Source organism: Carex rostrata, chromosome 5 (genome assembly GCF_964058835.1).
Source record: "Carex rostrata chromosome 5, lpCarRost1.2, whole genome shotgun sequence".
In the NCBI taxonomy this organism is placed as follows: domain Eukaryota; kingdom Viridiplantae; phylum Streptophyta; class Magnoliopsida; order Poales; family Cyperaceae; genus Carex; species Carex rostrata.
In genome coordinates, this window is record NC_135922.1 from 5,961,507 (window position 1) to 5,983,083 (window position 21,577).

The 21,577-nt window shown below is 33.6% G+C and overlaps 2 protein-coding genes and 1 pseudogene across 4 annotated transcripts; all 3 read left to right on the plus strand.

Moving 5' to 3' along the window:
- The first annotated feature begins 3,779 nt into the window (after positions 1–3,779).
- LOC144554603 (G-type lectin S-receptor-like serine/threonine-protein kinase At2g19130) lies at positions 3,780–21,000 on the plus strand. Of its 2 annotated transcripts, none has more exons than XM_078302915.1 (2): positions 3,780–6,109; positions 20,554–21,000. In XM_078302915.1, exons 1-2 carry the CDS (start codon positions 3,861–3,863, stop codon positions 20,597–20,599), a joined length of 2,295 nt encoding a protein of 764 aa, XP_078159041.1. In that variant the 5' UTR covers positions 3,780–3,860; the 3' UTR covers positions 20,600–21,000. The 2 variants fall into 2 exon arrangements, with proteins under 2 accessions (XP_078159041.1, XP_078159040.1); XM_078302914.1 differs by having other exon boundaries at positions 3,780–6,132; positions 20,574–20,999.
- LOC144554610 (putative aldo-keto reductase 1) lies at positions 9,686–12,280 on the plus strand. Its single transcript, XM_078302928.1, has 7 exons — positions 9,686–9,837; positions 9,928–10,095; positions 10,431–10,634; positions 10,815–10,987; positions 11,092–11,188; positions 11,606–11,759; positions 11,961–12,280. The coding sequence occupies exons 1-7, from the start codon at positions 9,796–9,798 to the stop codon at positions 12,140–12,142; spliced, it is 1,020 nt and encodes a 339-aa protein (XP_078159054.1). The 5' UTR covers positions 9,686–9,795; the 3' UTR covers positions 12,143–12,280.
- Positions 16,735–21,224, plus strand: LOC144554611 (uncharacterized; annotated as a pseudogene). Its single transcript, XR_013511664.1, has 7 exons — positions 16,735–16,856; positions 17,258–17,339; positions 17,448–17,515; positions 19,259–19,357; positions 19,548–19,681; positions 20,222–20,289; positions 21,016–21,224. The product of XR_013511664.1 is annotated as an uncharacterized LOC144554611 (transcript).
- Positions 21,225–21,577: the final 353 nt, after the last annotated feature.

A 21,577-nucleotide genomic window follows, 5' to 3' on the forward strand; every position in this document is an offset into this window, starting at 1 on the left:
TTCTCCTAACGCTACATTAAATATTCGTATGCCAAATCAGCAGCCATGTCAGAAGAGCAGTTATAACACTTCCTCCAGTTCTATCCCGTGCCGTCAGCTTCTGGACGCTTCTGGACCCACATTGTAGCGGAATTTACCCTCAACGGTCACGGACAGCCCTTTAATAGCGGGGCCCAAACTCAGCGTCCCTGTTTCATTTAATTTCTGCCCAAGCCATTGACCGTGCTGCCCGGTTCCTTCTCTTGCTCTCTCTGTCCTTCAACTGAGTGAAAATTAGAATCAATCCTCCCCAATTCATTCTCCGCATATGGCATTTTCCTCCCCATGTATGAATTAACATTATGAATTAGATCAGTGCTTTCCTTGCTCAGATCATCTTCGGCTTTTCGTAACAAAATAGTTGCGCTTCTGAGAAAAATATGTTCAATTTAAACATGTTGATTGAAATATAAAAAATGGTTTATAGTGTTCAATATCATAACACGATTTTCATTAGTCAAATTAGATCTACTGTTACATCATATGGTTTAATGGTTAGCATCTAAGTTTGATGCAATATACATTCCAAAGCTTGTCCAATTGTAATAACCTGCGTACCTTCCCCTGTTATCTAACATAAACCGAAATCTTCAGAGAAACTTTTAAATCACATTTTTGTAGTATAATTTAGAAGAAAAACACTCCATGAGTCCATCTAGTTATGTAATCCTCAGATTATTGTATAATTTTCTTCTGATGCAGATATATATTTATACAGAGTAATAGATATATAGAGTAATATAGTTTGCAAGATTTTACCATTCACTTTCTATTCTGTTGAACTTTTTGGGGCCATGAAATGTTATTTTTCACATTAACAAAAAAGTAAATAGTGTATAAGCTTCTAGACTTCAAAACCCTAGTTTGATGGGGAAATTAATTACAATGGCTGTTTATGTTTGCATAATGGTATGTACAGTACCAGTTATTTTTCACATAAACTCTTCTTTACTTTCATTTCATATCTTAGTGTTCTTATCATTATTTTTATGTTGTTAATTAAATTAAGGGAATGCAAGTGCAGGAAGAAGGATTGTTGCAAGTTGAACATCGATCACAAGCCTTGTCCTATTCGGAGTTGCATGTCTTGGGATTGCTTTAATCGTGTTTAAAATTATCAAGGTTTATTTTGACTTTGTTTACTTTTGCAATTTGTATTATTGTTAAAAAGTAGCATATTTAATTTTTTTTTGGTGGGAGGAAGCCAGCTAGATTGATTGGGATTGCATGTAATCCGATGGATGTACTGTATGTTATTAAATAAATTGATTTATGCATATCAAATTATTCACCTTTAATATATTTATACACCTATAATATGAGGTAGATTCGTCAGTCATCTAAACTTGATTTTTCATGTCATAAAATTCAATTAATGTTACATTATAATTTTGTGATTTAACTATTAATATTAACATTTAGTATAGTTTAATTTTTCATTTCAGTTTAGATTTGTGATTGGCAGTTTTGATCACGCTTACATCATACAAAATTTAGTAAAGTTTGTCAATTGTATATTGAGAGTTCAAATGCCTCATGCAAAAAATGTGCTCCGAGACCATTTTTTATTTTTTTAAAAAACTTTTACTATTTTTTTACTTAGGTACAAAATTACTATTTCTAGCTAGACTCTCTAAAATTACTGTCGAGATTGAGCATGAGAGAGAATTTGGTCCCATGCCTATCAGACCCCCTTTGTTCCCTTGAAAAAAATGTTGAAATGTGAAAAAAATTTTGAGTGTGAAAAATGGGTTGTGGATTGTGAAATTAAAATTGAAATGAATATAAATAATTTTTGGATTCTTTTTTGCGTTGTACCAAGTTGATTTGGTTTAAAAAGCTAAAGCATGGATACACTGACAGAAAAAGAAAACTCCTTTATAAATAAAAACGAATATGGTGGCAATACAAAGAGTAAACACCATAAATGAGAAAGAAATAAAGATCAACTAACACAAAAAACTTCAACCAAATTGAAATACATATGAGGCTTTCTAATGATGTTAATAACCTAATGTCAAAGCACAAAATGCTGTTAAAAACAATATACTTAATAGCACCGACTCGACCATTCCTTCACATACAAATAATCTAAAATTACAACGACTTCCACCCTTGAACCCTCACTACCTCTCTCTCTGTCTCTGCAATAGCAAAGGGTTCAAATCATAACAATTAGCAAATATTTTCAATGCCAAAAAAGGAGAAAGGAAAAGAACTCCAGAACTCCATAATTCAGAAAAAAGGAACTCACATTTCAATTTATCTTGGTCCAGTTATCATCATATAAGCAGTTCCATGGGCACGACTACTACTGGCACCAACACGGTTCCTGTTGTAAGTGCCGGGGATAGTTGATGGGTAAGGCCCAGGGAAAGGGTTAGTTGTGCCAGGATTGACTGACAGGTGTGGTCTAAGGTGCGGATTTGTGTCGAGAATTGTGTGTACATTAAAATTTTAAATTGGTAAATTTAACGGATATATCTTAATGCGGATCCCACGACTCAAATCAAACAAGAAAGGATGCATAAAAGTTGGATGTATTTTTAGTGCTTATTTTTTTTGTTAGTGATGTGAGAACTTGGGTTATATATCTATATGACCAGAGCTATTTATTATTTTGCACTTGGGGTTATCTACAAAAAAATGTTGATTAATTAAGAGCAAAATAATTATTTTCTTTCTTAATCAATATTTTAGATTTAGTAAACTTAGAAGTAGAAACATTAATAAAAAAATATTTGCTTTCGATGGATAAATATACAAATTAATTTAATGTTTTGATGGACAAAATGTTTAATACAAGAGATGATATATTCTTGAACACGCACAACTTTATATACGAACTAACAATAATAAAACCGAATGGATGAACCAATAAGATTCAACAATTCGATTTCTGCCCAAACAAAAACCTAACCAGGCCTGAGGCCCAGTCCAAGGATGGGCAATTCACAGATCTAGAGATAAACAACGGCCTAGACAATTGACATTACATATGAATTAAGAGGAAGGATCAAATATTCCATTAATTTTGTATTTCAATCATACCTCACAATTGAAGTTAATGTGACGGCTCAATGCTCTTTTCAAGGTTGTTGGAAAAATTAATGCGATGGTGGTTTCCAGATATTGACAGGAGAAGACTTTGACGAACTCAACTGTTTTTTATGCTGATGTATGTTATTAAGTACTATGTCACTACTATAAAAATATTGAGTATAAATGGTTAAAATTATGTACAATTCATATTTCAAAAAAAAGATACCAATTAAAATCTAAATCTGAAATGAAATTAAACACTACAATTACGTACCAATATACCAAAACATTAAACTAAATTTTAAAAACTATGAATTTAAACACAATACATACCAACAACAGTATATTTACCAATATAAACAACATACAATAACATTACACAAAATGTTACATAAATAATATTTTAACTAAAAAAAATAAAATACAACAAAGAAATCCAAAATCTTAAACTTTATACATTTACATAAACAATGGCTAAAAAAGTATAATAAAAGAATACAAAATAAAATATTAGAAAATAAATTATACTTAATTAATCCGAGACTTCAAATTACTTTTCTTCCTTCTTTTTCTTTATCCACCAGTCAAGGACTTAACAGGAACCATGCATTCATTCAACCGTATTAATTATTCTGAGCTTCTTAATTTATTTGTCTTATTATAGAAGTTAACCATCTCTTTGTGTAGGATAATGTATGTGTGTGTCTCGCACCCTCTCACACCCACAAACCTTTGGTTTTGATTAAAGAAGAACAGATACACAGAGGAAAAACTTGCCGATGACACTATTCATTTTCACTATCATCATCTTCATCATGGTAAGTCGTCTCTGTAAAGCCAAGGACACCCTCCTACCAGGTCAGACTCTTTCTGGAAGCCAAACCTTAGTTTCCAAAAATGGTATCTATGAACTCAGCCTTTTCGGTGGTTATATGGGGTCTTATGACCACTACCTGGCAATTCGAATTGTAAATGCTTCTAATTCTTTGTTGTGGGTTGCCAATAGAGGCAATCCTATTCAAGATCATCTTATGTCTGAACTGCATATTTCTTCTACTGGCAATTTAGTACTGACCAAATCTCAAGAACTGATCTGGTCAACACATCTGACAAGATCGAATGAGACAACATCCACCATTGCAGTTCTTCTTGATACCGGCAATCTTGTACTAAAAGTAGAGGATAACATTTCTAGAATAGTATGGCAGAGTTTTGATCACCCAACTGATACTTGGTTCCAGGGAGCACCACTTGGATTTAATGCGGCCACCAGAAAGAATGTTTACCTCACATTGGCTAATCATTATTCAGGTTCTATTGAGTTCAGTTTGGAGTTAGATCCAAGTAGAGCTAGGGGGTTCATTATAAGACAATTATCAAGAAATTCTACATATCATGGTATATTTCCACAATTAATTGATATAGTGGATGATGGCAATGGTTTAGTAACATTTAATGTTCCCAACAAAAATCATACATTCATACAATTAGACTACTGGTTCGTTATGATGTATTGGCCTAATGACCCTTCCAATTATACTACTCTTTGGTCTAGTCCTGATACTCAGTGTGACTTTGATTCATTTTGTGGTCAATCTAGCTTCTGCTCAGTTGGTACCAATGCTGGTACCTCATATCCAGAATGCTCTTGTCCTGATTATTTCCATCCTACAAATCTAGAAACATGGTGGGCATTCGACAACTATGGTGGCGGTTGTTCAAGAGATATATCACTCAATTGCCAAATTAATAGAAGTTCCAGTTCTGATATAGTATTCCTCCCAATAGAAAACATAGATGAGTATCCTGATAATCCCCAATTGCTTGTGCTAAAAGATGAAAACGAGTGTGCCGCAACATGTCTTAGTAATTGCTCTTGTACCGCTTATTCTTATCAGAATAACTGTAGCCTATGGTTTGAAGAACTAAAAAATACTATCCTAAGAAGTGACTATGGGAAAGGACATAAAATGAACATTCGTATTCGAACTGCAGCACCCAAACATAGTTATTGGTTTATCATTATGTCAACCATAGGGGTTGCAACATTATTGGTTGTTGGGTTATTGGTTTCTTGGAAGCGCAAAGCAATTTGCCTTATCTTCAACCGAAAGGAAATAACTGGGGACCAACTGGTAGCATTTTCGTATGCCGAAACAAAAAGTATCACCAAGAATTTCTTTTATAAGCTAGGAGAAGGAGGCTTTGGTAGTGTTTTCAAGGGATCATTACCAAATTCAACTGTTGTGGCTGTTAAGAGAATGAAAAATGCTTGCTTTGAAGAGAAGCAATTTAGAACGGAGGTGCAAACGATAGGAATAATTCAACACAGAAACCTTGTCAAACTTCTTGGATTTTGTTCCGAAGGCACTAGAAGGTCGTTGGTGTATGAGTACATGCCAAATGGTTCTTTAGAGTCTCATCTATTTTCGAATCAATGCGATGGTTTAAACTGGAATACCCGCTACGAAATAATGGTTGGAATTTCAAGAGGTTTAACTTATTTGCATGAGGAATGCAGAGACTGCATTATTCATTGTGACATTAAGCGTGGGAATATACTTCTTGATGCCAACTTTTGTCCGAAAGTTGCGGATTTTGGTATGGCAAAACTACTGGGGAGAGATTTTAGCAGAGCATTAACAACAATGAGAGGAACAATTGGCTATCTTGGACCCGAATGGATTTGTGGGCAACCGATTACAAAAAAAGCCGATGTCTATAGTTTCGGCATGATGCTTTTCGAAATCATATCAGGGAAGAGAAATACAGAGAAATTCCAAAATCCGGAATGCACTTACTTCCCTCTTTATGCTGCTATGAAAACTAGACAAGGACAGATTGTGTGCCTGTTAGATGATAGGTTGCAGGGAAATGCCGATATGGGGCAGCTGAACATAGTTTGTAAGGTTGCTTGTTGGTGCATTCAAGAGAAGGAAACAGATAGACCATCGATGCGACAAGTTGTTCAAATGTTGGAGGGTGTTGTTGAAGTTTTGATGCCTCCTATTCCTAGTTTCCTGCAAAGGTTTGTGGATCTTGAGAATGATTCCATCTATTCTGTACTTGGTTAAGGTCTACACCAGAAGTTGGTGCCAGTAGAATTTTCATTGTACTATTAAGTAGTTTGTTATTTTATTTTTGTTGTTGTAACTTGTAACTTCCTATTTCCAGTTTATGTAGCTGCATTAAGTTATGAAGTACTTCTACTTATTAAGAACATTGTTATTTGTATTGTTGAATCCGAGTTGGATGTTAAATTATTGTTGACCGTTAGACATATGGACATCCTTTCTCATTTTAAGTACTACTACTTTGCGTTTGTATCATTAGTTACTTTTTCCACAGAAAAACTTTGGCACGACAATATGCAGTCACGAAGATAATCTTCTTGTCTCCTCTTGATCTGGTCTGGTGCACGACGCAGCAGGCTGGTGCAAGCCGAATTGGCGGTGGCAGTGATCGGAATTGTCAGAGGGTGTGATGGTGACGCCAAGATCAGATGCGATGTTGACATCGACAGTTGGGAGTGATATTTTCTCTCTTTGCTGTGTGAAGAGATATGGGAGGAAAGGAATAGATTGGAAGTAGAGGGAATAGCAAGATATGAGGAAATAGGATGAGTTTTAGTCTATGTAGCCCAGACTCTAAAAGCAATACCTAGAGCTGGTAAGCAACTGTACAAATATAAAGTATACCCAAAAAAGGTATTTTCAACCCCTGGTTTTGAGCTTGAAATAAAAATAAATAAAGCAAAGATAATACAAAAGATAGTCATGGTCTCAAAACCCATAAAGTACATGCCTTAATCCATTCAAAAACATTTCTTTTGCATGTCTGTCTAGAGGGGAAAAAATGAAGCAAAAGAGAGGACGCTCTTTTTTTTTTTTCTTTTTCATTTTTTTTTTCCGCGCCAGACTTCATAAACTATGGCGTTTGCTTATTTTCAGAAATTTTCGAAAACTGATCTAATTTTAATTATTATTTTTAATTCTTGTTAATAAAAAATTCGGGTGGTTCTCTCCCCCCATATTACTAGCACAATATGTAAATAAATAAAAAGGTGAATTGTCTCATTTATTTTTCTCCCAAATTGTTCATCAATGATGAGATTTATACATATTGTAACTCTTATTAAGTAAATTAGATTTTTAATTGTCTGATATTATCGTCTTTAAACATCAGCAAACTATAAATAAATTGGCAAATTACATGAAATTAATTTGTTGGATGTTTCTTTCCAAAAGTTTCTTTAATTTACTTTAATTTAGTCTTAGTTAAATTGATTTAAAAACAGTATTAAAAATTGTTCATTATGAAGTACATGCCGTTTTACTTAATCCTTAAACCCGTTGTAAGTTATCAGAAATTAAATCTATTCCAAAAACTTTTTATCAGAGATTGTGGATTTACAAGAATTATAGGTGTGTGAAGAAAAAAAAATTGTTTATAATGTGAACGCGAGTTAACAACAGCACTCTTGGATTTTTAACAGTAGCAGTTGTTTTCCTTGTTGAAAAATTTTATAGACTTTTTGGAGAATTTATTTGTTGAATTATTCAAAGTCAAGTCTAAATCATTACACTTTGCTGCTTACAAGTCAAATATGATTCACTTGCATATAATTGTTGTCCGCCATAAGTATGAGGTTAACGGGGCTCTCTTATCAGATCCTCTCAAGAGACCCGTTAAGGGGCGATTTTCAAAAAACAAATGGTGAAAGGGATTGTTGCCTCTGAAGATGGTTGGTTCACTGTACAACGCCGTCAACCTACTGGGGGAAAGGATTACAGCCATGCCTACAACAGCTCAAGCAGACTCAAGAAGGGTAGCCGTGGGTTTCAAAGGCACAATGCACACCACAGACCGGTACAGCACCCAAGTTAAGTTCTCACCCAACCAAAGTTTTTTCATCATGGCAAAGCAAAGGAAGCACATCAAACAAACGTCTCTGGCATTAATTGTTCTAGTACTTTGGCTGGATTACAAATTTCGTTCATAGTCATAGGAACACCAACAGCCACATTAACTTTCCTTCTTCTCTCCCAACCACCTCATTAATGGCTAAGAGAGATTTCTCCAACCTGTTAGCCTACATCAAACCCAGGACCAAGTCGTAACCCAACACATTTTCCCCCTTCACCAATAAATCTGAATACAACTTCACTAACCAGACCCGTTAGCCAGTCACGCACCTATCTACAAACAGCCCGAACCCCACCGATTCAGGAGCCATTTTCCCATACCAGCAGTACTGGTACAGTTCATTAGACCAAACAAGCTAAAATTCTTGTTCAGGCCAGTCTTGTTCTCAAACTGTACTTCTTGATCGAATAATTCCCATAATTGCTATTATCTGCCAGTAAATCAACATAGGAAATGAGAGACCCGAGTGAACCAATGGCGAGGTCAAAATTGGAAGGAAGGTATCAAACAGGCTCGATTGAACATCTTATAATCCTGCCTTGATCTTGAACAAGATCTCTCAACCTGAACTTGGACTTTTTTTTCTTTCAGTCACCAGTACATTGCATCTTGAGATAGTTTCATAAAGAGCTTTGAATTCAACGGGTTTTGCACTTTCAATTGGAACAAGGCACTCCTTACAACCAAGTGCTACCAGTTTCGACTCCACATTTGTGAACTGACAATCATCGAGAAATTCACCTACCGACTCCACATATTGAAGGAAGGGAGTCTGAAAATGATTGAGAGTAACGGTATAGTTTAAAATAAGGGGCAGAATTGTCAAATAGATATTTTATTAATATTATTTGATTTTTTTTTAGTCAAAAAATAAAGGATGGGTATATTAATAAAATAGTAATGCTTAGATGTGGAAATAACTAATTTTCAATTTTGGATGGAGATATATCTAATTGAACAAGTTATGATGGGCATATATCTAAATTTCTCTTTATATATTTGTAGTACGCAAAATACATAATGGTGAAAACTGCAAAATAGAGAATTAAGTAAAGAGAACTGTGAATTGTCTCTTTTATTTTTTCCCAAGTTTCAAAATTATATATTCATAAATGATGATATTTTTTTCATATTGTAACACTTATCAAGTGAATTAGATTTTTAATTGTCTGAAATTAATTATAGTCTTTAAACATCAGCAAACTATAAATAAATTGGCAAATTATATGAAATTTCGTTGGTATGTTTCTTTCCAAAAGTTCCTTTAATTTAGTCTTATTAAATTGATTTTAAAACAGTATTATAAATTGTTCATTATCAAATACATGATGTTTTATTTAATCCTTAAAAATCTATTCCACAAACTGTGTATCAGAGATTGTGGATTTAATTACAATAATTATATGTGTGTGAAGAAATATAGACTTGTTTAATAGCAGCAGTCGTTTTTCTTGTTGAAAATGTTTATAGACTTTTTGGAGAATTTATTTGCTCAATTATTGAAAGTCAAGTATGATTCACTTGCATATTATTGGTCTCCTCCAGTATTACAAAACTTGATTCGTCCAGTAATTGGCTGAGGGCCTGAGGTCAACATTAAATATTGAAAACAAAATGGATTGCAAGAATTGTTTGATAACTGGAGATGGTTTGGGTCATGCTACTGATTATGATAATATGATGTCACTGCTTCCCTAATCAATCCGTAAAGTATCATTCCCTAACAGTATATACATCAAAGCAACTCCTCTCTGTACTTGTTCAAGAGGAAAAACAGAGCAAGCGCAGATGGCCACTTCTAGAGTGAAATTGGGATCCCAGGGATTAGAGGTACTAATTATTCTGATACTTTTTTGTAATTTCTTTTTAAAAACCCTTTCATGCACAGTTTTACAGAGATAATTAAGGTTGTTTTTGCAGGTATCAAAGCTGGGTTTTGGGTGCATGGGACTCTCATATGCTTACAACTCTCCGGTGTCTGACGATGAAGGTATATCGATAATAAAACACGCATTTGATAGCGGCATCACTTTCTTTGACACCTCGGATGTGTATGGACCTCATACCAATGAGATTTTGGTTGGCAAGGTTAGTTCTACACTTCAATTTCATACAGGGGATTTAGATTTAGAATTTGTAACTGCAAGCTTAGTGCAGTGACATGAGCCATCATTTCTCTATGGAGATATACAGGTTTAATTTTTGAAACGTCTTAAAAATGCCAGAGTGAACCGGGGGCCTTTAATTAAAAAAAATTAAAATAATGTTGCTTTCATACTTGATTTGGGAAATTCAAAAGAAAATTAAGTGTGGTCAATTTTTTTATAAATTTACTAAAAAGAGGATTTGAAACTCACACTTCCATTTGAAGTGGAAACCAAAAAAATTCTTATTTTCCTAACTTACAAAGGCCTTCTTATCAGGCTCTTAAGCACTTGCCAAGGGTAAAGGTGCAAGTGGCTACCAAATTTGGGGTTTCAATAAATGTTGCTGGAAATCTAGTGATATGCGGCAAGCCAGATTATGTCCGTGCGTGTTGCGAGGCAAGCCTTAAAAGACTTGAAGTAGAGTACATTGATCTCTACTACCAGCACCGGATTGATACAACCATTCCAATCGAGGAAACTGTAATTAAATTCTTATCCAATTAATTATTTGTTACTTCTAATTCATTTGTCTTTACCCTTGTGAAGAATTATCAATTAGGTAAACAAATAGGAGGCCACAAATTGTAGATATTTGTTTACTTCAAGTAATACCAATCAGTAAACACTAGCCTTATGAGATTGAGTTTTTGTTCTACATAGATTGGAGAACTAAAGAAGTTAGTTGAAGAAGGGAAGGTGAAGTATATAGGATTGTCAGAGGCAAGTCCTGATACAATTAGGCGTGCACATGCAGTGCATCCAATCACTGCTTTGCAGATGGAGTGGTCCCTTTGGTCTCGTGATATCGAGTCAGAAATTGTGCCACTTTGCAGGTAATACTTTTTCTTCTCTTTATTCTGATATCAAGCATGCACATATATGACACACACATATATGAATATTGTTAAGGTTACTTATTAGTTGCATTTTGGTACAGAGAACTTGGCATAGGAATAGTAGCCTACAGTCCCCTTGGTCGTGGATTTTTCGGTGGAAGGGGAGTTGTCGAAGAAGTAAAGGACGGCTCATATTGGGTAAATTTTAAACCATATCGCTTATTGCCTTATTCTGACAAATTCACCTTCAGTTCATATACCAGTTTAAATAGGTAGTAATGATTTTGTTAATATTAATTTCATATATTGAGATAATCAAGAACTATACTACAAGCACTAATTCAAGAGTTAAATTACTTCAATTACAAATTACTAAACCTTGTAGTTAAAATCTTTGGGAAGGCCCCATTAATGCCATACTAGTAAAGAGATTTACAGGTTATCCAATCATATCATACTAATTTTCCTTTCAATTTTTTATTTATTATATGAAAATCAAACCCCAATTAAACAAAAATCATAATTAAGTTACTGATTCAAAGCTTTGCAAAGTAATAGTACCAGGAGTACATGTTGCTGGCACTAAACTAATTATTTTTCGTTACTGGAAAATAGACAAATCACCCAAGGTTTGTGGGGGAGAATTTGGAGAAGAACAAACAATTGTTTTTTCGGCTTGAGAGCCTAGCGAAGAAGCACAAATGCACAACTGCTCAACTGGCTCTGGCATGGGTTCTTCACCAAGGGGATGATGTGGTTCCCATCCCAGGTTTGCTTGATTTATTTTCTGTCACATTCCTTCTCAAATGATTATTTTTAGAAAGCAACATCCTTCTCAAATGGTTGTAAAAAAAATATGCTTGTTATTATTAACTTTTTCATGTAAGGCCTGTATAACAATAGCAAAACAATGACTAAAATAATAATACTGACAATTGAAATGTAATTTTGTTTTTGTGGGTTATATCAGGAACCACCAAAATTAAGAACTTGGAGAGCAATATAAGTGCACTGAAAGTGAAACTCTCAGATGAAGATATCAAAGAGTTAACTGATCTGGTAAATGCAGATGATGTGGCTGGTAGTAGATCAGTCAGTGGAAATGAGCGTGCAAACTGGAAATATGCAAATACACCACCTCTCAATCTGTGAGAAAAAAGAATATATATATATATGTGTGTGTGATATGGCTGAAGAGATAAAAATGAACATTTTTGACAATTTCCTATTTTCGTTTACTTTTCTTTTTACTAAATGAGCGGCTATATATAAATGATTTGTTATATTGCAGTGACTTTCATTTTATTTTTGTTTTGTTGGTAAAAATATATAGAGAGAGACTTTTAACCACACATATAAAATGATCCCCCACAACTTAAATAGTCACATAAAAACTTATAAAGTAGTAGCAGCAAATGATCTCTCCAAAGTAGCTGTTTAGATCTTTATCAAGGATAGTGGATCAATAACTCCAATAAATAAAGTCACAAAATGGGCCCTATATATTATTTTTCAATGTTCAGTGAATTTGATTGATGTGGTCTGGTACTCTAGTGTCCACACAGGTGTTTGGAATTGTTAGTCTTACATAAATATCAAGATGTGATAAAACAAATGCTTAAATCTTTAATGTTTTATTGTTCTCGTGTTATAATAAAAAAATAAAAATTGAAAGGGACTGCTATTTGTTTAATTTTGCTTCTGCGTGGCCGTTGGATCGAAAGGGACTGCTATTTTCTATTTTTGGGTTTGGCACAAGGCCCTTAGTCTTACACAGGCTATAATATATTGTATGGCCCATATAGATCTTAAAAATATGGTTCTGTGAAAGAATACGGTGCTCATCTCTACAATTGATCCGAGCGACGCAATTAAAATTGTCAATAAATATCACCGATCCAATAAATGATACAATACTCTAGTTTTGCTCAACAAATTTTCTTTGATCGAATAATCGATACAATACTGCGAGCAAAGCTAGCTTGTATTATGATCATCAGGCCTCTTGATGAGCGTGACTCTAAAATTTATTAAAACCATTGAAACCGATCAATTTAATTTATAAGTGATATGTGTACATGTAAAATTTTAAAATTTATTTAATATAAAGTAAAACAGTAAAAAAGAAATTAAAAAAAGAATGTATTAAAATAACATGTAGAACTTTATTTTTTTTTAAATTTCAAAATTGTACTAAATAAATTTCACAAGCTAACAACTTCATTTTTGTTAATCCTACAACAAAACTACAAATAATAGAGCAGTCTTATATACTAGAACGTCCCTACTGACTATGATAAATTATTGTTGACAGCTAGCGTACGTATATCGTTTTTCATTTTAACTAGTACTACTTTGCTGCATGTGTTATATTTTTGTTTTTTGTTTTCTTAATTAAATAGAAAATTTTGGCATGTACTTGCTTGGCAGTATAAGTCGCAATATAAATGCAGTAATTTAGATAACGTTTAGTTATCTGTTTCATAATGATCTGCTTATTAGGAGGTGTCCATTTTTCTGAACTTGATCTATTTTGTGCAGGGCCAATCCCAACCCACCTATTGTCCATTTTTCTGAACTTGATCAATTTAATTTATAAGTGATATGTGTACATGTAAAATTTTAAAATTTATTTAATATAAAGTAAAACGGTAAAAAAGAATGTATTAAAATAACATGTAGAACTTTATTTTTTTTAAATTTCAAAATTGTACTAAATAAATTTCATAAGCTAACAACTTCATTTTTGTTAATCCCACAACAAAACTACAAATAATAGGGAAGTCTTATATACTACGAAGTTATATATAAAAAAATAAAAAAATAAAATAAAAAGCCAGTAACTTAGCCGTCCCCGCCTCCATCCCTCTCCATTTTTTTCCCTTTTATATTCTTCTAGATCTCAATCCGACAAACGGGTATACTCCCCTCTTTCATCTCTATCTCTTTGAGTAAAGAAGAGAATGAGAGAGGGGAGAGCCGAGCTGAGCCGAGCCAATCGGAGCCGAAAGTGCAGTATCGTCGAAGTTTGGAGCATATAGTCTCTACCCATCTCAATTGGAGCGAGACGGTGAGTTGATCCGGCTATCGAAGCACCGCGATGAGTAGATCCGGACGTCGGAGCGTGGCGATGAGCAGATCCGGCCGTCGGAGAGCTGCATTGAGTAGATTCGGCCTTTGGAGCACCGCGGCGAGTAGATCAGACTTTCGGAGTGCGGTGGTGAGTAGATAGGACCATCGAAGTGCGGCGACTATCGGACGAAAATAAATCCAATAGTGTAGAGGGTTAGAGAATGATGCATTAGGGTGTTAAGAGTGTAAACTAGCATCGTACCCGTGCTTTGCAACGGAAACATATTATTTCATTATAAAATATTATAAAATGAAGAAGATCAAGCGTTTCATTATTTCATTATTTGCGTGACCTTTTTGACAATCAACAGTTCAAATACGTGCTGCACAAATCTCAAAGCAATAATAATACTGATACGATACGGATACGGATACGGATACGGTGATACGGTAATTAATATATATATATATTTATTTATTTATTATTTTATATATGATATTTATATAATTATAATTTAAATCAAATTTGTAGAGAAAAATAGTTAAATATTATATTTATCTACAAGATAACACATGTGAACTCTAGTGTTCGAATCCCACCTTCAGCAGAAAAAAAAGGTGCGCAGTGCACAGGCTCGGTCCGCAGGCGCCGCGCGTGGTTCAGAAGCGCGGTCCACGGGTGCGGCGCGCGGTCTACGGACGCTGGGATCATATGCGGCGCGACCAATGCATGCTTAAGTGTTGAAGTGCATAATTTGGAAAATTCGTCTATGTGCGATCTGGAAATTCAACGGTTGAGCATCCTTCCGAAAAAAAAATAATAAATTAGGACCCTTGCAGGATCTAGACATTAAGCTCCTTAATAAGGAGAAGAGATAAGTAGAATTAGATGGTGAGAGTAATTTAAATAAATTAATGAGAATAAACAAGTTTAAATTTAGGAATTAGAGTTATTTGACTCGTTGTAAATACATTTTTTACTAATGAATTTGTTAATTGACATTTAAAGCCACTAACATAAAAAAAAAAAAAAAAAAAAAAACAAAAACCAATGAAAACGTGTACAGAAAGTTGCATTGCACTGGACCATACAACTATGGAAAATTATTGAGGGACTTCTCCACAAAGTTAATTATTTGAGGGTCGATGGACGAAAATTTTATGACGAATTGGCAATTTGAGATCGAGCTAGCGATGTAAACGGATCGGATATCATTTGATTTCGTCCGGATCCAAATCTAAAAAGTTACTTAAATTATTCAATATGTATCTATATCCGAAATTATTTGTATTCATATTTGTATCCAAAAATTTATAACAGATAAAAATACGGTAAAATTTTTAACTATTCGTATTATACCGTTTACATCTCAGATCGAGCCAAGTAAATTCTCACAAAGTTTATTATTATTCCCAATATACAAAACAATATGAAGTACTTAGATAATTAGATTTAATTTAGGTTAAATTGCATCACTGTAAATTTAGTAAATAATCAAATAGTGTACATTTTGTAGCAGCTTTCAGATTGTAATTTCTTACAATACTATTTTTTTTCTCATAATATGTAAATATTTTCTACTAGGAGTTGAGTCTGATGTCTATTAGATCAAATTTGATGCATGTCGACATTATTTTTTCTTAGATTTATGGACAATTTATAATTTAATTTTTTTTTGTATGAATCTCAACGTGGATTGAATAGTACATACCCGTCGGATACCCGCTTCCCTTATCTACTTAGATTGTTATATCCTGTACACATGTCATTGGAGTGAGGGTTGGTGCGATAGACATCAAAATAAATTTGATCTGATGTTTGATTAGAGCCATCTGATCTACATTAAGATTCATAAGTTCTTATTTGTACGGCGTGTGAATCTTAATGTGTATAGGATCAAATTTGGTCCGTTGCAGATCATAGTCACAAGATTCACGAATTATTCTTGAATAATTTGTTTTTTTTGTGATGTCGATTCGAACGCTAAATTATTCAGTTAAACGAACTGGGACCAAATTATTCGTCAATAATTCTTGAATTTTACAAATTTTTCTTAAATTTTACAAATCATTTACGAATTTTTTCCAAATTTTTCACATAACTTTTTTTTTTTTGCTCTTTCATAGAACTGAGATCTCTAATCTAAATAATTCTGATAATTTCCAAATTATATCTGAATTATCCCGAATCAGGAATATTTGACCCCACGAAATGTATCCGAACTATTAGTTTGTCACTACGGTGCTAATTGCGCTCATATTGAAATGATTCGGGTATAATTCGTGTTTAATTCACGTATAAAATGTTTTTTTTGATGTTTTCGAACTGAACTTCGAATAAAACATTAAAAAAAATGTATAATACATTTTATACGTGAATAAAACGCAAGTCACGTATTATTCGCAAAAAAAATGCGAAAAAAATGTCATTTTTTTTGTTGGAGTTTCATTAGAGATTTTCTTTTTTTTTGACTTATTTATTATATTGAATTATTTATAATTCGAATCCCGAATTTTTAAACTTGTCAAACCAAACCCAAACTTTTTGTTTGTAACTATGATTGTGCTAGGCCTCCACGCCACTGTTAGTGTAGACACCACAAAGAGCCACAAATAATCCCGGTCCTCGTAAACCGAATCAGCCTTAGAGGTGCATCAGCCCCACCCCACAACACCGGCCCACATCTCTTCTCTTCTCCAGTTCCCCACCGAAAGAAAGAAAGAGCAGCTGCTATTTCTTTCCTTCGTCGACCTCTCTTCTTCTCTCTTTCGCGCTGCCAGCCATGTTTAAGAAGTACTCTCTCTCTCTCTCTCTCTCTCTCTCTATCTAGGGTTTCAGATTGGTTCGTTCCAACTTGTGACAGTTCAAGCCTTGAGATTTTGAGATTCGCTATGTCGAGTTCGATCTTTCAAAAACGAAGTTAGTAACTAGGTTTAGATTGGTTCGTTGGATTCGTAAATATTGCTAAAATTTGAAAGGTGAATTTTTTTTTCTCAATGGAAGAATATATGATTGCTTTGTACTGCCTGTGATTTATGTGAAATTTACCAGACAAATGATTTTTCCCTTTTGCTTTTGTGCTTCAGAATCAGAATATTTGATTGCTTTTATATAATGAAGTTATCATTTCTGATAATCTATCTAATGTGGCATCTTTTGGTACTTTAATTTTTTTTTTTTTTTTCTATCTGAAGGTTCATTTATGAAGATGTATCTGCACAGAATCAAGTGAAAGCATCAGTCCAGCAAAGGATTCCACAAAGCATTGCTGAGGAGGTTCACCTTCTACTCCACAAAGATTCAACCATTTTTTCGTTTTAGTGCTTTTATAGATTTGCAGCACTTGATTTATATAAATTAAATTTTTGAATGATTTTGTTTCAGTACCCTGGGCTTGAACCTGTGTTAGAGGACCTGATTCCTAAAAACTCTCCTCTTGTTGTTGTCAAATGGTGAGTTTCTTCTTATCATTTGTTTCAATTTTCATTTATTACATATGCATTTATTGATTTAGTTTCAAAGTTACTCATGTATTTTAACCTAAATTACATGTGACTGGTAAATTTAAGATTTAAATTAAGCTGGTGTGTCTTTTGTACATCATGTTAACAGAATAATCTATAGAGACCTGGAACCCATTATGTAAATTGATTTGGCTTGATTTAAGTCCAATTTTTGCTTGATTTAAGTCAGATTTTGGCTTTCTGTAAATAAAGGTTAGCAAAGCTAGGTACAGAACTGTCAATATTTGGTTACCAGAGGTTTGGTACCAGTAAAACATTGTATGGTTTCATTAATGGAAATCGTTGCAAATGATCCCACTTATCTAAAAAAAAAAAAATCAAGTTGTGTATCAGTTAGTTTTAGTTTTTTAAAAGTAATACAAAATATTTGGTTTCCATGCCAGCTTAAAATCAAGGTTTTGAAACTCGGAATCGGAATCGGAATCGGATTTTTGATCGCCGAGTCAGAATCGGATGAATCGGCCGGAATCGGAAGAATCGGATCGGTAACTCGGGTTTTTTTGGCAGAACCCTTGTTTTGTAGCCAAAAAATAGGAAAAAATTGATAAAAATAATTTGTAAAAAACCTATGTTAATTAAGACAATATTACACTCACATAATTTACTACTTATATAATGTATTACAAACATTAGAAATAGAACACACTTAAGAAAGAAAATTCGTTACCATCGTGAAACTTAAGAAAGAAAATGAACCAAATTAATTCAATTCGTGAAAATAAATAAATATATTGAGTTCTAATTAGGAGAATAAAAATACAAATCTCTCGTACTAATAAAAATTATAAAAGTTACAAATCTCGTACTAATAAAAATTATATAGCCAAATTAGATATTTATATGCATATATGAATATTATAACGAAAATTTTCTTTTCAAACCAATTTAGTTGGAAACCCCATTTTAATTCTGGATTTGTCTTAACCCTTGGATCTCATCATAGCACGGATCTTGAAGTCATCTCAACCTTTGATTTTGAATTAGATGAGTTCATATTGAAATTCTGAATTTTTTTGAAACTTTGGATTAAATCAAGCACAAATCCTAAAGCCATCTCACCCTTTGATCTTTGAATGGAATTGAAAATGGGGAATAAGCTCCATTGAGTTAAAATTTCGGGTCCATGACCCCTTTCTCTTTTTCTTTCTCTGCCGACGGGCCCCACAGACCCCTTCTTCCTTTTCAGTTCTCCTTCTCCCTTTCACGCAAGAGTGGTCTCTCACTCTCTCCTTCTCTGCTACTAAGCACAAGGCCCACTCCGCCTTCCCTCTCTCTCTTTTCCTTCCTGCCAGGAGAAAGAAACGACGGGATTTGATTTCCCCGCTCTCGCCTCTATGCCGTACGAGGCTACGAGTCCGTCTCATTGGCTGTTGGCAGAATCGGCCGATTCTACACTGTTCAATCCGTTTTGCCGAAATCGGGCAAAATCGGGTAAAACTCGGCTGACTCGGCCGAAAAAATCGGAAAACTCGGCTGACTCGGCACTGTTCATCCGAGTTTTGCCGAAAAACTCGCACGGGCGCGAGAATCGGGTAAAACTCGCCCCGGACACCGCCGATTCCGAGTCGACTCGGCCGAGTCAACTCGGAATCGGCCGATTTTCGGAACCATGCTTGAAATAACCTCTTCTTTTAAATTTTTTGTTATTTTTTCTTGTTTTGTTCTTTGCAGTCAAAACCACCTCAATTTAGTAGTGGTGAACAATGTGCCACTATTTTTTCAACATACAAGACAGTCCTTACATGCCAACTTTGTGCCTTCTACACCAATGTACGTTTTTCTTTTTGTTTCATTTTAGTATTTTATAATTTTCATTGATCTTTACGTAGTCCTAATTTTGTTTCTGGAAAAAAAATATTAAAAGCATACAAAATTTTCTTGATGTAAGTCAGTAAACCTGAATTGACGTTTACTTTCATTTTTTTGAATAAGTAATAACATATGTTATTTTCCTGTTTAGACCCTAATGTAAGGAAGAAGTTTCAAGTGGACAGAGACGCAATAAAATTTGTTCTTTCTGGGGCTAATATAATGTGTCCCGGTCTGACATCGCCAGGTGGTTCCTTGGATGAAGTATTGGAAGAGAGACCTGTGGTAATTTTTTTATTGTTTCTATCAAGGGTTGCATTTTTCGGCTATTTGTATGAAATTATTTATGTTTGATTTAAAATGTTGGTTTCATGAGTGAAGCTATGCTACCATGCATAGTGCAGATTGGTCCGTACAATGAAATTATTTATATTTTTTTGAATTTTTCTTACTATTTTTTTATAGGTAAAATATCACTACTTTTTTAATAATCTAGAATTTTTAGATCAAGTGATTTTCTACCTATCTAAAAAAATGTAAATTTTGTTTAACAAGTACATTTTCACATGGAGATCATGTTAGATTGACTAGTTGAACTTTAAAAACAGAGATATTGATTCATAATATAGATCAACCCGCACTGTGCATAGTACCATATATAGCCTCACTCTTGGTTTCGTCTCACATTTAATTAACAGATATACCAAACTTCGAAATGCCATCTCACCTTCAAAGAAAACAAAAAATTAAAGTACCAAATAGTGGTATTGGTTTGGGTAAGATGCTAACTTGGTATTTGTTGTAAATCTGTAAATTCTTTTTCAGGCAATATTGGCCGAAGGTAAAGAGCATGCTTTGGCAATTGGATTTACCAAAATGTCAGAAAAAGACATGTAAGTTAACGGGCAATTTATTTTGCATTATTTTCTTAGTTTAAGAAATTACATAGAAGTCTATTTGATCTGCAAAATTCCCATTTTACCTTCTTCGAAACTTAAATATCCTGTAGAATTCAATCCATCAGAACTCTTTATATCTGTTTATTACTTAAGTGTCCAATTGTGAAGAGATTTCTTCGCAGGAAATTGTCTTTGTATTGAATTTTCAGATTTGTATACTTCCATATCTCTGGAAACAAAATATTATTTTCTCCAAAGGCTTGTGGATCTTGAAAATGATTCCATGTACTCTGTTGTTGGTTAAGGTCTACACCAGAACTTGGTGCCAGTTGAATTTTCATTATACTGTTAATTTTGTTTCTATTTTATTATTGTTGTTGTAATTTCCTCTCTCTGATTTAGGTAGCTGCATTAAGTTATGAAGTTTCTACTTATTGAGAATCTTTTTATTCTATTGTTGAATCCGAATTGGATGTTAAATTATTGTTGACAGCTAGCGTACATATATCCTTTTTCATTTTAACTAGTACTACTTTGCTGCATGTGTTATGTTTTTGTTGTTTTTTTTCTTAATTAAATAGAAAATTTTGGCATGTACTTGTTTGGCAGTATAAGTCGCAATATAAATGCAGTAATTTAGATAACGTTTAGTTATCTGTTTCATAATGATCTGCTTATTAGGAGGTGTCCATTTTTCTGAACTTGATCTATTTTGTGCAGGGCCAACCCCAACCCACCTATTGTCCCAAATTCTGAATATAGTATATCCGTAACAAACTGTGTAGCGGGTAAAACTCAAGTTGGTATTTGTTCGTGTCAGCTGCTTCTCATGGTCGTATCATAACTTTTGCGGCAGAAAAACTTTGGGGATGAAGAACTGTATATTGTATCTTTTATTTTTCTCCCAAATTTCCCAAATTATATATTCATCAATGATGACATTTTATTCATATTGTAACACTTATCAAGTGAATTAAATTTTTAATTGTTTGAAATTAATTAGTCTTTAAACATCAGCAAACTATAAATTAATGGCATATTATATGAAATTTTGTTGGTATGTTTCTTTCCAAAAGTTTCTTTAATTTAGTCTTATTAAATTGATTTAAAAACAGTATTAAAAATTGTTCATTATCAAGTACATGCTGTTTTATTTAATTTTGTAGATTTACATGAATTATATATGTGTGAAGAAAATAAATACTTGTTTATAATGTGAACGCATGTTAACAACCCTACTCTTGCTTTTTAAATAGCAGCAGCAGTTTTCCTTGTTCAAATT

What these genes read in the sequence shown, in the direction of transcription:
- LOC144554610 (XM_078302928.1), top strand. Translation starts at nt 9,796, where the DNA reads ATGGCCACTTCTAGAGTGAAATTGGGATCCCAGGGATTAGAG. An exon ending in ATGAGATTTTGGTTGGCAAG is followed by an intron (nt 10,096 to 10,430) that starts GTTAGTTCTACA and finishes CCTTCTTATCAG; the next exon opens with GCTCTTAAGCACTTGCCAAG. An exon ending in CCATTCCAATCGAGGAAACT is followed by an intron (nt 10,635 to 10,814) that starts GTAATTAAATTC and finishes TGTTCTACATAG; the next exon opens with ATTGGAGAACTAAAGAAGTT.
- LOC144554603 (XM_078302914.1), top strand. Translation starts at nt 3,861, where the DNA reads ATGACACTATTCATTTTCACTATCATCATCTTCATCATGGTAAGTCGT. An exon ending in TGTGGATCTTGAGAATGATT is followed by an intron (nt 6,133 to 20,573) that starts CCATCTATTCTG and finishes ATCTTGAAAATG; the next exon opens with ATTCCATGTACTCTGTTGTT.